Source organism: Staurois parvus, unplaced genomic scaffold (genome assembly GCF_062004578.1).
Source record: "Staurois parvus isolate SC_StPar_1 unplaced genomic scaffold, SC_StPar_1.0 ptg001805l, whole genome shotgun sequence".
In the NCBI taxonomy this organism is placed as follows: Eukaryota; Metazoa; Chordata; class Amphibia; order Anura; family Ranidae; genus Staurois; species Staurois parvus.
Window position 1 is genome coordinate 1,527,167 of NW_028319601.1, and position 18,347 is coordinate 1,545,513.

Sequence of the window (18,347 nt, forward strand, 5' to 3'; positions counted from 1 at the left end):
GAAAAAAAGGAACATATCAAAAGAGGTGTGACTCTACCACAGACAAAGATGGATAGGATGCTGCAGGAAATCTCCCGACTATGACTGATGGATTATAAACATAAAATGGTCAAGATAGCATGCGACAACCCAGATCACAGGGATGTGCTCAATATTACAAATGCAACTAACAAAGTTAAAAGGTATACCAAGTTTTATATCTGTTGTGAAACCAAGATCTGCAAATAACACTTAGGAGATTTCTCAAAAGGAGTCTCTGAAAATCATCTTAAAACTTACAGAAAATAGTAAATTACCAGTTTTTCAGTAATAAAGCCATACAAAAAAAGACTTTCTTCTTTTGGCTAAAAACGGGGGAGATTTGCTAAAACCGATGCACTCAGAATCTGGTGCAGCTGCTAATGGTAGCCAATCAGCTTCTACTTTCAGCTTGTTCAATCAAGCTTTGATAATAAAACATGGAAGCCGATTGGTTTCTATGCAGAGCTGCACCAGACATTTCACCATGCAGTTTTAGTAAAGACCACTATGTGGAAATCTGACTGTTTAAATCAGAACCAAAGTTTCTCTTTTTATTGCAAACGATCTGAAATTGTTAAATAGTTCATGCAAGCTTCCAAATATATGCTACTGTATGATTTATTCATATTTTATATTATCCATATGTCATCTTGCACAGTCTGTTCCATTATCTCTTATTTGTGGGAGGTGATGAAGAGGGTGCTACTTGAAGTGAGAAGTGATGTAATCATTTGACTACAAAAAGTCTTGCGTAGGAACTACTTTCATTCAGTGCCGGGAAATGGGTATGCAGTGTGGCAGTCTATACCCACCCAAATCCTCCCTCTCTCTCCTGTGCTTCTTGATATTTCTTTTACTGCAAATGTTAAAGAATAAATGCACTTTTGGGAACATGTTACATGTTCCATCTGTTTTTAGGGTGGAATATGTAACATGTTATCAATGCTGCAGCCGCTGCCCGCTGGGTCCTGCTGCCTATTTTGAACAACAGCTGGAAAACCTATTAGGAAAGCCATCAAACACACTGAGGTTGGATTTACTAAAACTGGAGAGTGCAAAATCTTTTTTTTTTAGTCCAAACTTAATTGAACAATCTGAAGTTAGAAGCGGATTACCAAATATATAAAGAAGCCACTCAGAAAGCCAGTCAGGTGAACCAGCAACTGTGATTTGAAATGTACGCCCCAGGAAGAGTCTACTGCAGTAAATGGTTGGTAAAAGTCACATTATCTGCATTATAAATATACCTTTTTTTTTTTTTTTAATTCTAGTGGCAGCTGAGCATCCAGACCTGCTGGCTTAGAACGTACATATAACATGACATGTAGGGGACATTTGCTTTTACACTTGTTAGCGGTCATGTGTGCCATGTAGCCTATAGTTTCTACAATACAAAATGGTTGCATCAAGCATATAAGGAGCTGGCTACCATGTTGAAACGGCTGCATTAGATATTATAGAATGATCAATTTGGATTGCAAGAAAAAGTATAACGCTGTTTAGCAATTTATTAATGCTACCCAGGAATGCAAATTCAGCATCTAAAGACTTTCCATTTGACAGACAACATTTACTGTCACCCACTATCAACTTTCAACGGCAATATCTATGGCAACTGATCATACACCATAATACTTGTCAGGACAGGAAAAAAAGATGTGATAATTTAGAATTTCCCTAGAATAAAAACATACCATTTGATGTCACTGATATGGTTGCCCTTAAGTTAAAAAGCTCTTCCTAATTTTTAAATCATGTATATGGTATCTATGTATCTGTTATACATGTATATTTTGTGTAGTCTTTGTAATGTGGGTGATACAGTCTGATAAAAATTAGGATTCAGGCCCAGTGACCAAAAATATAAATCACTCACTAGAAAGCTGCCATAATTGACACAGAAGATAACAAAAATGTATATGACAAGACTTAGACGGAAACCGTGCAGTCCAGATAGGGCAAGTTAACCTAAATGCATTTGTGTATGGTGGGCAGCCCATGGCTACGTAGTATCAGCGCTGTGATCGACTTGTTAAAGTGTTACTAAACCCACAACAGTAAAATCAGTCTGTATATGCAGTAAAGTACGCTGGTTATACTCACTGTGCAACCTAAGGGGTTAGTCCTTTGCGTTGTGTAAAAATGCTGTTTGATCCTGACTTCTCTGATCCTCCCTTTCTTCCAGTGTCCCCCCTTTATCTTCTGATAAGACATATCATGTGGCTTTACTTTGCACATGCTCAGTTTGGTGTGAATTGAAAGAGGGTTTTTTTTCTTGGGAGAGTGCATGTGATCAGCACAAGGCCAATCAGCATTGTCCAGACAGAGGTCAGTGGTTCTGCATCCTCCTAGAGCAAAAAGAAAACTCCTCCTACAAGCTTTAACCAGTGCTGGACTGGACACTGATAGAAGCCACAAGACTGCTCTAACTGCTGACGAGAAAAGGTATTTAGCAGTTTATATTTACTAAAATAATTGTTCTTCCATGTCCTTTGTACCATGGGAGACCAGATATAGTGAATGCAGGGTCCTGAGTTCAGTTAAACTTTAAGGTCAGCATTAATGCCAGTGTCTTCCTTATCAAAATAAAACACGGTGAAATAAGAGGAGTACAAATATTTTAAAAAGATCACAGCTGAAGCCTGGAAATTACGACACTGAATCTAAGGCTGGCCCATAGGTGTACCACTAAGAATAGCGTGTGGGGAGAAATCTGCCTGTTTGCAGAAGCAGCAGCAGGGCTATGTAATCGTTTTCTCCCCCAAGGCATTCTCAAGCATCACACTGGACCATTTAAGGCCAGCCTACGCTTATGCTTGGCTATGCTTAAAATATGCCATCACTAAGAAAAGTTAGAATACATGGAAAAAAATTAATTCTGACAGCACTTTTTTTTTTCCCACAATTTATTCTACAGTACCTGTGGACACACATATGTAAATGCAGAAGAATGTTAAAACCTGAACTCCAAGCAAATAGCTAAATACAGAAAAAAAAAAAGACATAGCAGGGAACGGTGTTACCTGCCAAAGGCATTTTAAACTTTAGAGATGAATTTCAGACATGGTATATATTTTTACATAGTTATAAGAAGAGGAGGTGGGGTGGTGACATCACACTCTCCACCCTGCCCAAACAGAGAATGCTTTTCATTCATTCAGAAAATACAAAGCATTTTCCGATTTCTAATCCTGTTCCGGATGGTTACATGATCCAGCAACTGTGGCTGCCCTGTATAAGGAGAGTGCTTGACAACCGCTGTGAATTCCTGAAGCCGTAACATCACCCATTGGCTGCTATTGCCCCTCTATTGTCAGCGCTCCCTCCGCCGTCCTGCCGCAGTTGCTATCTGGCACCTGGGAACAGGAGCTGCAGGATTATGTGACAGGACCAGACAGGAAAACACTCAGCTTTTTTTTTTTATACAGGTTAGGCAACATAGATAGGAGTAGGGGGAGGCAGGATTTTTAGGAATAACTGTAATTAGCCTTGTTTTTCATTCTAATGTAGGCCATAGACGGGGAGAAAAACGGCCGTTTTGTTTTAGAAAAACAAAAAATCGGTCGTTCAATCAGCCGACATTACCACCATTGGTACAAAAAAGTCGGCTGATTTTCATCCCGTCTACGGCCGGCAATTAATATAATAGCGGTGTCCCTGCAGAGAGCTCCGCTATATTTGACATTTAAAAGAAGAAATAGAATATGAATAATAAGAAGAAAAAGTTGCAACATTTTATCTATTTGTATCGATTTCGAATACAGATGTTTCTATTAGGATACAAATAGATGCAATGTTGCAACCCTTATACTTTTAAATGTCAAATATCATAGCGGAGCTCTCTGCAGGGACACCGCTAATAGATTTGACATTTCGAAGTATTGCGATTGCAACATGTATGGATACAAATAGATCCAGATGTTCGTCTTCTTTTTCTTTGGTCACAGCTCATGCGCATATTTTTTAATCGGGAAAAAGATCGTCCGATGTGCCCATCATTGCCGTGAAAATCGGACGATGTGCAAAATCGGCCGTTTTTTTCCCCAACATGAACGATTAAAAAAATGTGTCAAAATCAAGAAAACCGGCCGACCAATTCAGCCACTAACGATCCGAAAATCCGCATTTTTTTTGGACGAATTTTCGGCCGGTTTTCTCCCCGTCTATGGCCTGCATAAGGGTGCACTCACACTTGGGTCAGCTAAACTGAACTGCACCCAAGCTCATTTCAGCGTTACCTATAACTCTGTTTCCTCCTCTCCTCTCCCTCTTTCTGTAGGGGTCCCTCAAGGTTCTGTCCTTGGACTCCTTCTCTTCTCCATCTACAGCTCCTCCCTTGGTCACTTGATAAACTCCCATGGCTTTAAGTACCATCTCTATGCTGATGACACACAAATCTATCTTCCTACTCCTCACCTCACCCCTTCAGTCTCCTCTCGCATTACTAACCTACTAAGTGACATATCGGCATGGATGTCACTCCATTTCCTCAAACTCCATCTTTCCAAAACTGAGCTCTTAGTGTTCCCTCCAGCCCCTGCCCCCTCCCCTGACTTCTCCATCAAGATCAATAATACAACCATCAGTCCCCCCCCCCCTCATGCCAGGGTACTAGGTGTAATCCTAGACTCCCATCTGTCCTTTTAGCCCCAAATCCAATCACTGTCCAAATCTTGTAGACTTCACCTCCACAATATCTCCAAAATACACCCTTTCCTAACCTCTGAAATCACTAAGCAACTTATTCACTCCCTTGTTATCTCTCTCCTTGACTATTGTAACTCCCTCCTCATTGGCCTACCTCATCGCAGGCTATCCCCTCTTCAGTCTATCATGAATGCTGCTGCCAGACTCATCCACCTTACCAACCGTTCCATATCTGCCACCCCTCTCTACCAAGCCCTCTATTGGCTTCCCATTGCCCAACGAATAAAATTCAAAACATTAACAATAACATATAAAGCCATTTACACTGCACCAAATTACATCACCAATCTTGTCTCCAAATATCAACCAAACCGTACCTCCTGCTCTCTAGCTCCCTTGTCTCCTCCTCCCATGCTCACCTCCAGGACTTCTCCAGAGCTTCCCTCGTCCTCTGGAACTCTCTACCCCAATTTATCATACTATCGCCTACTCTGCTCACTTTTAGGCAATCTCTGAAAACCTCTCTCTTCAGGGAAGCCTATCCTGCCCTCAGCTAATAAAGGAATCTTCTATTCCTCCTATCAGTTCATCCCCCACAGTTATTACCTTTTGTACCACCAGCCCCACCCTCTTAGACTGTAAGCTCCAAGGAGCAGGGCCTTCCTGACCCTCTTGTATTGAACTGTATTGTTGCTGTATTGTCTCCCTTTATTATTGTAAAGCGCTGAGCAAACTAAATCCTGTATATAAAATAATTTGTCCCTCCTCCCCATTCCCCCACTGGTCTGACTCACAAGAACTATTAAGAAAGTGTTCCCGGGAACACTGCTCTGCTAACCAGACCAGTGATCCCTATTTTACTACACCGTCTTCTATGATGCTCATCACAGTTGCACTCGCACTGCAGCAAACCATAAACGGATCATAAGTAACCAGTCCAGGGTGCAGTTCAGAGCACTCACACTACACAAACTGACCAAAGGGGCTGAACAGGGCCCGGGACCAGGTCAGAGTGCTAGTGCACCCTAAATGTTAGATATAGCCTAAGGGTTTAGCTTAATATTGGTGTTCAGAAAACATTTTCACTGTTTTGGTTCTACAGCTCTAAAATCCACTTTGACGTCATTTTGCTTTAATTACTACTACTAGTGACAGTGACAACCTACACAGCTGTGAAAAAAATGTATGCAATAAGAAAGTGATGTGAAACTTATGACTTGTTTTAGCATCTTACATTTTCTCTGTTCCCTTTAACGCCTCAGAAACTCAATAAAAATGACACCTGCTTCTTCAGCAAAGAATCCCCTAAAACCACCAAAACATGCTTACACAAAGAGGACATGAATTACCATCATAGTGCCGCTTAATACAGAATTAATAATGGAGGGGGAAAACAGCATTGTAAACATTAATTTAATACATTGGCTGAAGTGCTTTAATCCAGTGCTGAAGAAGAAAGAAAATCCTGCTTTCCTCACATTACAATGTAGGTTTGGTTTAGGTCATATAGTCATGGGTAAATTGTCACCATATTATATATGATGTTCTGTACAGTGGTCTTTGAACTCTGTGTGATAACACCCAGTTCACCCAAGCTTGTTTCGAGGCAAATCAAATCAAAACATTGTCTTGATACAAGGATATCAATCTATACAGAGTTCTATGCAGTGTCTCAGATACAGCAGGCTAAGCAGGACAATATAAAGACATTTCCTGACCACTACAAAGAGGCAACATGCAGGCATGGAGTATAATATTGTGCAGTAGGTTAAAAGTTAAGAGTGCATTTTTGGCAATCTCCTAATGTACTCACGGCATTAGGCTGAGCTTGGTCCCAGCTTTGACTCCTTCTCTTTTCTGAACATAGTTGGCTGGTATGAATCCAACTCGCCCCACCTTATTTTTTGCTTTGTACCAATTTGGATCCTGTAAAAGTGAAAGGCATTTCTTAAATATGTAGCTTCTCAACAGCACAACTTTGCTAAATAAACTGCACACATAATTTTTTGCAACTGACCATTTTACATAAATTACAATTGTAGTCTCAGGGGTGTAGACATTTTTGAAAAAACTAATTGTCCAGGGACTAAATCGGTGTCCCAATCTACTAGTACCTCATGACAATCTACTTGCCCTGCTAAAAATACATTTTAACCAAAACTGTATTTAAATCTGCTTTAAGTAATGTCGAAGGCTTTTAAAAACAAAAGGGGCTTTATGGAGACTTAAACAGCTCAATGTTAAAAATATCAAAAAACTACACTCCCTCGGCCTCAGAGATTCTGCTCTCTCCTGGCTCTCATCCTACCTGTCACAACGCTCTTTCAGCGTTACCTATAATGCTACCACCTCCCCCTCACTCCCCCTCTCTGTTGGGGTCCCTCAAGGCTCCGTCCTCGGGCCCCTTCTCTTCTCCATCTACACCTCCTCCCTTGGCCAACTCATACACTCTCACGGCTTCAACTACCACCTCTATGCCGACGCCACACAAATTATCTCTCAACCCCCCACCTCACCCCCTTGGTCTACGCCCAAATCACACACCTACTGAGCGACATATCAGACTGGATGTCGCTCCACTTCCTTAAACTGAACCTCTCCAAAACAGAGTTTCTTGTCTTCCCCCCAGCCTGGACACCACCCCCATTGACTTCTCCATCATGTCCAACAACGCCACCATCAAACCCGCCCCGCAGGCCAGAGTACTTGGTGTCATTCTGGACTCCAACCTATCCTTCCAGCCCCAAGTCCAATCTTTAACAAACTCATGCAGACTCCACCTCCGCAATATCGCCAAAATCCGCACGTTCCTAACCCCAGAAACCACTAAACAGCTCATCCACTCCCTCATCATATCATGACTCGACTACTGCAACTCCCTCCTCACTGGCCTGCCTCGCCGCTGGCTATCCCCGCTTCAGTCGATCCTGAATACGGCTGCCAGACTCATTCACCTTTCCAACCGCTCCATCTCCGCCACCCCCTCTGCCAATCCCTCCACTGGCTTCCGATTGCGCAACGGATCAAATTCAAAATCCTAACACTGACATACAAAGCTGTCCACCACACTGCCCCGAACTACATCACTGACCTAATATCCAAGTACCGCCCAGCACGCACACTCCGCTCCTCACAAGACTCCTCTCTAGTTCCCTGGTCTCCTCCTCCCATGCTCGCCTCCAGGACTTCTCCAGGGTGTCACCCATCCTCTGGAACTCCCTGCCCCAACCCATCAGATTATCACCTACTCTCCTCTCCTTTAGGCGCACCCTGAAAACCCATCTCTTCAGGGAAGCCTACCCCACCCCCTGCTAACTTGCTGACCTCCTCCACTCTTCCTACCACTCCATCCCCCACAGCTATCTCCTCCTGTGCCACCATCCCCTCCCTCCTAGATTGTAAACTCGAAAGAGCAGGGCCCTCGATCGCCTCATGTTTTACATTGTATTGGTATTGTTCTGTCACATGTTCTGTCCCCCTTTGTAATGTACAGCGCTGAGCGAACCATTGGCACTTTATAAATACTGTATAATAATATTAAACATTTATCTCCTCCTCCCCTCCCTGCCAGTCTCCAGCATCGCACTCGGGGAATAGCAGGGAGGAGAGAGACCTTAAACAGTAGTGAGCACCGATTGGCTGCTAGTCAGGAAAGGGGAGTGTCGGACTTATCCTTCATCCCTTTCGCTGCCAGAGCTGTTTTTGCGTTATTTGCACACGTTTAAAAAATCGTTTTAGGCCTGAAGATGACAGAAACTCCCCAAACATGATATATTTTGTGACAGCAGAGATCCTAGAGAATAAAATAGCGGTAGTTCCAATTGTGTATGTCACACTATATTATCACAAAAAATAAATTTCAGTAAAAAATACACTTAAGTGAATTTTAGGGTAACAAAAAGCAATAAATTATCCAATTTGTTGTAAAATATAAAAGAGTAAATAGATATCCAACACTCGTGAAACAGCAACAAACTTTAGTACTCTATATTTTCTATAGGTGACACTTTCAAAGCCCCCTTATAGGTTATCAGTATAGTGTACGGAGGAGGTCTGATGCTAGAATTATTGCTCTCATTCTGGCATGCACGGCGATATGTAACGTGTATTGCAATCGTCGTTTTCATTTGTAGGCGCCCGAGTATGTGCTTTTATGTCTGTACATGCGTAAATATGTGGGGATAGGAGGCCTTGAAAAATTTGGAGATGTTATATGCTTGGGTGTAACTCCCATTTTAAAAAAAAAAACAACTTTTTTTTTTTAAAATCACATACGGGACAAAAAGTCCCCTATGTGATGATTTTTGGTAACAGGTTCTGCAAGTCTCCCCTGTACTACACTGAATATAATGCGGTGCACATCACACTGCATTACATTCTTTCCCAGCCTCAATGACCTGGAATCTGTCGACCACGGACCCGGAAGTGACGTCACATCATGTCCGGATCAGGAAAAGAAGGGGAGGGGAGCAGATGTGTCCGCTCTCCTCCTCCCTCCCCTATACCACATCCTGCGGCACCCAACAAACCAGACTCGGGCCCACATATTGGCAAGTGGAGCCTGGGACATATAGAGGGAGAGGATGAGACTGTGGGCTGTGTGGGAGCAATCGGGCAGCAGCACTGCTGCCCGATTGCTTCCACCTTACAGGTGAGCTCTGCTGCTTGCTTAGCAGGGCTAAGGGCAAAAAAAAAAAAAAAACTACCTTCCCGGCGTCAGGAACTACATGTCCTGGGCGTCGGGCATTAGGAATTAGACATCCCCGAGTCTTAAACAAAATCGCTTTATATCACAAAAATAACTTGGTAACATACTGCAAGAAAGACACCACACTATCTCAGACATCACAACTGCGGGAAACTTAAAATAGAACTATAGGAAAAACTTTTTTTTCCCATTTTGGATAGAGCAAAGGAGGGTTATAATCACGGTCAGAATTTTTTTTTCCACCATCTGTGTCCCATTGAGGAGATTTCCCTTCAGTTCCTGTCTGTCTAATAGCCAACCAGGAAGTGAGAGGAAATTCCTGCAAATTAAGGGAATTCCTTGGGGACCCCCAAGTCACCAGAACTAGTGTCCCTAATGGAAGATATCCCCTCTATTACTTTTATGGGGACAACCCAAAATCTGGGATTTTCTTTTACTTTCACTGTCAATAATAATGGTAAATAGGACAAACTAAGAGGGTAAATCTCCCCAAAAGGGGGCACAGACAGCAATAAACTGATCAAACATTCTAATCCACCCATACTCTATACAAAACTAAAAAAAAAAAAAACACTAAAAAATAAAAAAAAGTTTTCTTTGGTTACACTTTAAAAATTATCCCTTGGCACCACTGCACTTGTGGTGCCATTAACTACTAATGGAACCCCAAATGCGCCCAGCATGGTAAAAACCACACCAAGCTCTATACCTGAAAAAGGTGCAGGAGCTTATTTAGCACATTTTACCCATGTATGCTAGCCCTTTCAAATGAATGGCTCCCCTATGTATATTTCCCGGAAAATGAAAGTAAAGACATGTCTGTAGCAAATGCTACATGTGAATTCACCCTTACACACGCAAGCACAGCCTTACATTTTCTGGTGTTGGGCTTTAGTTATACATGGAAAAAAAAAAATCTAGGAGTCTACTAGATATGGTATCACAGATATCATGTATGTTTTAGTTTTTGAGGTCATGTAAAAATTACGTACACTCCATGGACACTGTTTACATTTTTCAACATATTTGAACAGGCAAACACTGGATCTTTATTCAAACAGAATTAAGTGATATATTTGAATAAAAACACAGGATATATTTTAAGTTTTTTTTTTAAAACACAAATATACAATGATGCACTATACTCGAATTGCCTCAGAAGCCCCTTTTAACAGAAATTCGTTTTGAAAAACTGTCCACCACTCTGACGTCTCTAATCATTCCTCTATGCAAAATTCCTTGCAAGAGGTTTCTTTGGTTTCCTTGCGTGAACTGCCCATTTCAGTTCCTTCAACAATATTTTAGTAGGATTCAAATCAAAGCTTTGGCTAGGCTAGTCTAGAACACTATTCATTTTTAAGCCTGGTGGATTTGCTAGTGTTCTTTAACCTCATCCCGCCCGGGCTATTGTCGAATCGCAGCCGGCAAAATTCCTCACCTTTCTGGGTGGACGCCCGAGGTACAGTTCGCGCCGCTGCGCAGCTCTGCAGGCGCGCAAAATGCGCATGCCCGAAAGGACGCCATATGGCGTCCACCTGGAAAGGTGAGAGTTTTTGCCGGCTGCCATTCGGCCATAGGCCGGGCAGGAAGAGGTTAAAAATTTTTTTTTTTTTTTTTACATACGTTCATATGGAACTTTGATTTTCTGTTACAGTTATGATTGCTGTAACAGCAATATTTTGCACTGTCATGAAAGGATTATATTCATGATAGCTGTGATTACTAGTGATCTGTGATTGGCTACAGCTAATCACAGGGTACAGGATGCTGTGCTTGGCCCAGGTATCATGTGATAGCTGTGGGTCAATCACATTATCACTGTAGGAAACACAGCTGTTATGCATGAAATCATTCATAACAGCTTTGGTGACATTGTGATCATGTGATACAGAAAAGCCACAATGTGGAAACAGCAGTCATGGGATCGGCGCGCCAGTGCACATGTGCTAAGCGACATACAGGTAAAGTCACTTAGCCTGTAGCTGCTGCCCGCAGTATATGTCAGCAACTGGTAAATCAGAGCAATGTTGTTTTTGATTCTAGATGCATGCACTTTGACACAAACTATTGCAAAGGATATCTACATATCCTGCGATTAAATTTTGAGATTCCTGGAGACTTGTTTTAGCATCAAACTGTCAGCTCTTAGACTGAATTTTTTGCATCAGCCAGCCCTGGATAAATTATCTGTTTGAAATCTGTCACATATAGATTGATTTAAAATCAGTAATTACGAAACTATTTTCCAATCTTTTTAAATCCCTATCAGATTCCACAGGGCATCCACAACCTTCCTTTTGAGAGGGCCCTGAAAAGCTCTTTAAAACTTGGCATTAGGCACCACAAACGTCAAATAACAAAAAACAGCAGATCCTAGATATCGAACAGTTAACTAGGACTGCATACTCTAGTATGAGAGGTTGTAATTACTGGTATCTAATCTGCAACACCAGATTCTAATTTCCTTGATCTGAAGTGGTGGCAAACGTGGGAGTGTACTTATTTTTTCCAGATGACTAATCTGTCATTATTTGAATTAGGAGATCTAAGATAACGAGAACACATACACCATGTTAATTTTATGTGCAATTTGTTCAAGTATATGACCTTTATCTGTAGTCACTGTCTGAACGTATATGTTTGCTTATTCTAATGTGTTTTAAGTGATTTAAAAAAGTCATTGCACCAAACCCAAGGAGGACTGAAATCAAAACCAGTCTACAATTAGGGTGGATAAAAATCGATAATTAAAAAAAAAAAAAGTCCGCACACTTTTTCCCCTTCCTGTCCAGGCCAATTTTCAGCTTTCAGTGCTATCACACTTTGAATGACAATTACGTGGTCATGCAACTCTGTACCCATATGAATTTTTTTTTTAGACAGATGAACCTTTATTTTAGTGGTATTTATTCACCACTGGGATTTTTTTTTTTTACTATATAAATGAAAAAGTCCAACAATTTTGAAAAAATTCTTATAAAACTTTTACAAATAAATAATATTTCTTCATAAATCTTGGCCAAAATGTATTCAGTTATCTTTTAGTAAATAAAAAATAACCCAAATTAGTTTATAATCAAAAATTATAATTTTTCTAAAAAAAAGTTTACATTTTTATTTTATTTTTTTATATTTTCTCTATTTTTAACATACTGTCACCGTAGCAGTAAAGTGTCACCATGGTGACTCCGTACTACTTATGTGGGGTGATGAAGAATTTTTTTTTTTTTTACACTGATTGCTTTTACACTCAAAGGCTGTAAAAGCAATACATTTCTCCTTCGCTCTGACTGCATTCTTGCAGCCATTGAGAAATACTGCAAGAGCTGAGATTGGTCACAGCTTGTCACATGGTACAAGGCTGTTGTGAATAGCATTGTACCATGTGACCTCTGTGATCATTCACAGATTTCACTAGTAGTAAGCAATGATGTCAGGAAGTGACATCTTGCTTACTACTGTTCACGTGATCACTGATTGGCCAATCAATGATCAAATGAATCGGGACCTCACACAGAGGTCCCGTACAGCGATAGGTGTTCCCAGGGAGCAAGCACAGGGTGTAAATGTGGGCGCCATTTATAAAACGGCAACCCGCTCCTGCACTGCTCCCATCTGGCCGTTTATGTACATGGGTCGGACTGGAAGTGGTTACATTTAAATCAGAATTTTTTTTTTATTTTTATCAAATTTATTTTAATAAAATGCTTTTGAAGTAAAAATCTATCTAAAGATAGTTTTCTATTTAAGATACATTAATTATTTAGTTTATTCAGCATGACATGGAGCTTAGTTATGTAGCATGAGGCTGTATATTCTGCAATATTTATATTTTTTGGAAACTGATTCAATGAATCCAAGCTCTGCAAACTAAAGTAACCTGCACTGCATTGATGCAGTCACACAATTCCACCGTAATCATGAGAAAAAACATGAAATAAAAGAATTTAAGTCGTTCTCCAGCTATGTGTGATTAACCTAATAACAAACTCGGTTCTGATATCGTTGTTTTACTAACCTGACAGCTTATTGTTCTAAAAAGAAAACCTACATTTGGTTTGCAAATATTAAAGATTCTAGCTACCAGCAAGAATGAGTCGGATTCCTTACATTTAAAGGGCACCTGTCATTTTAGATCCATCATGGCAGCGCCTGTTAGCGGGCATCCACTCAACTGCTGCCGCCATGTCCCTCACCTTGTTGTGTCACTGTCACATCACCAGCCATCCCATTAAAGTGAATGGGACTGTCAGTGAGTCAACAGTGGGTCAGAAGAGGAGCCGCTGCGGGACAGAGATGATAGTTGCTCTTTAAAAAGTATCAGGGATGCTCGATTCCTATCGTCTGACGCCCAGGACATGTAGTTCTGGGCGCCGGGCAGGTAGTTTTTTTTTTTACCTTTAGCCCTGCTGCGGGCAAGCAGCAGGGCTCACCTGATAGGTGGAAGTATTCAGGCAGCAGCGCTTCCACCGATTGCTTCCACACAGCCCACAGTGCCAGCCTCTCCCCGCGATGTGCATTACATTACATTCAGTGTAGCACAGGGGAGAAAAGTAGGGTCTTATAGACCCTGGATGCCTCAAAAAGAGAACCTGTCACCAAAAATCATCACATAGGGGACAAAGTACAGAAAAAGGTGGTTATCTCCACTGTCAGACAGGATTGTGCTGGGTGGCAGACCTGAGTAAATCTCATGAGTGGACAGAAATACAAACCCTTTGGTACATACAATAGTTTCAGTGCATTTCATCTGTGCATTTAGAAATTCGCCTGGTGTTTAGCTTTAAACCTAATGCATGGAGGCAGATCTTTCATCAAACATACTGCAGAGAGATCGGTTTCCACTACCTTTAAGGGGCCATGACACCAAACATCAATACAGGCGATTCACTTAATTGGTGCTATTTTACTGTAAGGATTGTCTACAGATTTTCAAGGAAGCAGGAAAATGTGCCCAACTGTCACAAGGACTACTGCTGTGCATGAGCTTTTGTTAATCCTCACATTATAGCTAGCCATGCATGAGATAATTGCGCTGCTATTGAAAATCTCTTGGAGTACAGTTGGAGTACAGTCTAGGAAGGCTCAGTGACTTTTTGTTCCTTCTTTTTACATCTATTCACCTTGGTCACAGCAACAATGGTCAAGAATTCTCCTTTAGTAAATGGAAGATCTTGGTCCGTTTTCCCATCAAAGTCGTAGTTAGCAACACATTCTGCACCAAGCTGCCAGGGTGTCTATTATGCATAAAGAGAATACAACAGAAGATTATAAACATTACAAAACATTGCAAGTACCTAGAGATCCACAAAAAGCTTTTCTTATTGTACATCCCAGACATGTGAGCAAGAGACAGGGAGGATACCATTAAGGAATTTTCCTTCACTTGAAACACAAAAGGGAAATTACTGAAAATCACTACAAAGTGAGAGGAAAATTCGACTCAAGTTGACACTATAACAAAATGTCTACATTTCCCCTGACTTCCTGCTCTGGTAACAAAAGTAAAATTGTGGATTTCTCATCACTTTCTGTAACAGACTAAGGTCACCAAGACAAGAGGAAGAACCTCCACAGAAAGGACACATTCAGAAAACATAACACGAGTTCTCACCTCTCATGCAAATAATTGACAGCACCACAACCTCCATTCATAAATCATATTTCAGTCATAGAAGCTGTAGTATGGCTTCTATGAATGGAAGGGCTGAATGGAGGGGCTGGGCTGAAAAGGTGGGCATATTTGGGCTGTTTTGATGGGAGCCTGTGACAGCTCCTTAGTTCAGTTAACCCCCGCTGCACCAGAAGATTTCGGTGGTAGGGTGGGCACATGAACAGAGGAAGATTTTTACTAACAGCAGAGGAATAAGCAGAAGGGACATGACCTACTGACTGTAAGTTATGTCCCTTGCACTGATTTTTCTGTGTTTTTTTAGCTATGCTTTAGGTTTTCAAGTAAGATAATATTGTGCTATACCTTCAAATGTTGCATAATAAAAAAATTTGATTTTCATGTGAATCTCATATCTTAACATACCAAAGAGCATCACCATCCAAAACTTAAACATATACAATTAATGCACCACTAAATATAGGACCTTTATATCGTTTACACAGACTTTACACTGGCACATATTAGTGGTGCAATATTTGTATATATTTATGATGGCGATGCACTTTTGCGTGTTCATTTATGAGATTCACATGAAAGTCACGTTCTTTGATTTCATGTACATTTAAAAGGCATAGCTCAAGACTATTTCACTTGAAACCACAAATCTTGTATTTAGATCATTTTGAGTGCAGCTTTCCTTTGATTTTGAATATTGTTATTTCTGAATTCTATGTTTATGCACTAAGCGCAGAGTTTCTCACTTTTCAGTTGTGTACACTTAGTCTTTAGCATAAGATTTCTTCAAACTATAGTGAAAACCTTAAAAATACAAAAACTGAACATATGAGAAAAATTACATAATAAAAATTATGAAAAAAATACATAATAAAAATACATAAAAAATTACATAAGCAGGTGTTATTTTCAGTGAAAGCCGCATGCCAAAATGTTCAATAAATTGCAATCTCAGCTTTCCCTTTAAATGTCAAACTTCATCCCACCTTCCTGCTTCTCTACTGCAATTTGCTACCTCTAGTAGCAATTCACCAAATTTCTATAATTCAATTAAAAACTAAAGACAAAGAACATGTACAACGCACATAAAAAGCCTGTGTGCTTGCATTTGAGATTGGTTTGAGACACTTCAGAGGTTAGTCACCAACCAGAGTATTTGATAAGCAGACAAGTTATTTATTATTTGCATTTATATCGCACCCACAATTATAGCTGCACTTTACATATTGTACATTTACATCAGTCTCTGGCCTCAAGGATCTTTAAGGTTCCTTACCTCACTTACATATATAGATGTGCACACATACCAGGACCGATTTAGACAGAAGCTAATTAGCCTAGTTCCCTTTGACCTGCATTTGACCTCCTAAGCTGCAATAAAAAATTGCAAGCTGCTTTTTATATTCCATTGACTTGTATGGGGAGAGATGTAGTCTCATGCATACAGAAATCCATAAAGAAAACTGCTGCAAAAATAACTTAAAATATGTAAATACTTTATATATGCAATACATTTCCTTTATTGAGGCAAGCCAAACCATACAGATAACAAGTCCAGAGCCGGGACAAGGGGGGAGTGCGTAAGGGAGGGGGAACACAGGACAAATGCTGACTCTCAGTGCAGGCAATGTGTCTTGCTTTAACCTGGACAGATTACTGCTGCACAGTACAATAGAATACAGTGCAGCGGTGTGCAGAGTGCGCCTGGCACAAGTTTAGAATGAACACACTAGCTTCCCTGTCAGGCGGAGGGATCTCCACCCAACAGATGCCATCTACTCCTGGCCCAGCATGACGTCATTGACATACCAGGGGGCGGGATGGTAGAGGAGAATGGAGTGCTGGCGGTGCCAGGAGGCAGGATGGGAGAGGAGAACAGAGTGCTGCCGCTGCAAGGAGGTGAGATGGGAGAGGAGAACAGAGTGCTGCCAGTGCTGTGTGGGAACAGAGTACAAGTGAGCAATAACATAAGGCACTGGGCTAGATCCTTCTAATATCCTGTCCTCATCGACGTTGCAATGTTGTGTGTCAGTGTGGACTGGCTGGAGAGAATAACTCTTTAGGGGAGGGTTAATTACCAATGCTGTTAATTCTATGCAGCTTAAAGGGGTTAATGTAATGCCACTGGTCACTGATGCATTAGTGACCAGTTGCAGTTAATTACCCTTTGCGCTGCATTGGTGGCGCAAGTGTTAATTAACTCCTTTATACTGTAGCATGAAGTTGTTAATTAGCAGACACTGGTGCCACTTATGCAGTTCAAATGAGCTACTTAGCACTGCCACTGCCCACCAATGGGCATTTATGCTGAAATATTAAAGATTAGATCAGCTCATGGGGGGTGGTCACAGATCGGGGGGCATAGTCACAGATGGGGTGCTGTTTTTAATGGAGTGCTAAGAAGCAGTTGAACACAACAGTCTAATCATGGCTTCCCTGCTTTTCACAGGTAAATTCCTGCTGTCTGCTCTCTCCACTCTAAATTGCAACTTCAACAACGCATAGACCCCTGCTATCTGTGGGTAAATTGCTGCTGTCTACTCTCTCCACTCTAAACTGCAACTTCAATAATGCATTGACTCCTGCTATCTCTGAACAAATAGTGTATATATTTTTGTCTGTGTTCATTGATTCTCACCTCTTGTTGCACTCTTTTTATGACTGTGGCCTGTGTCTGGTCTGTCTTTGAGAAACATCCCCATCAATTCATGTGATCCTTATCAGTTCCTAATTGGGGCGGAGAAGAGTGCTCATTTGACCATCTCCCTATAAATTTAGATCAGCTCAGTGGGGGGTGGTTACATATTGGAGGGAGCATAGTCACAGATGGGGTGCTGTTTTTGATGGAGTGTTAAGAAGCAGTCTAACACAGCAGTTTAACTAAAGCAGGATAACTCAAGCAGCAGGAAGATACAAGAAACTCTACTGCATGCTGGATAGACTGCAAGCAAACACCCTGGGAAACATCTGTTACAAGTCTGAAATAATTTCAAAAACAAGATTGATGCAATTCGTAGGGGCATCGCCACTGCACAGACATCCATCCCACTTAACATACCTTATACTAAACATCCCTCAACACTTTCCTCTTTTGACCTTACTACTACCGAAGAGGTCACCAAGGGTTTCTCAGAAGCCCGTCTCACTACCTGCTCCCTGGATCCTGTCCCCTCACAACTACTACGGTCACCCTCTTCTTCCATCCTATGCTCCCTCACTCACATCTCAAATCTCTCCCTCTCTAACGGTGTCTTCCCCTCCCCTCTAAAGCATGCACACATCACTCCCATACTTAAAAAGTCCTCCCTGGACCCCACCAACCTGAACAACTTAAGACCCATC

General features: G+C 41.2%; 1 protein-coding gene across 1 annotated transcript in view; it reads right to left on the reverse strand.

Moving 5' to 3' along the window:
• Positions 1 to 18,347, reverse strand: part of CSK (C-terminal Src kinase) — a 184,020-nt gene that overhangs the window by 49,044 nt on the left and 116,629 nt on the right. The window contains exons 3-4 of the mRNA XM_089663939.1: positions 14,500 to 14,613; positions 6,482 to 6,594 (exon numbers count right to left, since the gene is read on the reverse strand). Coding sequence (XP_089520065.1) covers positions 6,482 to 6,594; positions 14,500 to 14,613 — 227 coding nt within the window. The remainder of the gene's footprint in view (positions 1 to 6,481; positions 6,595 to 14,499; positions 14,614 to 18,347) is intronic.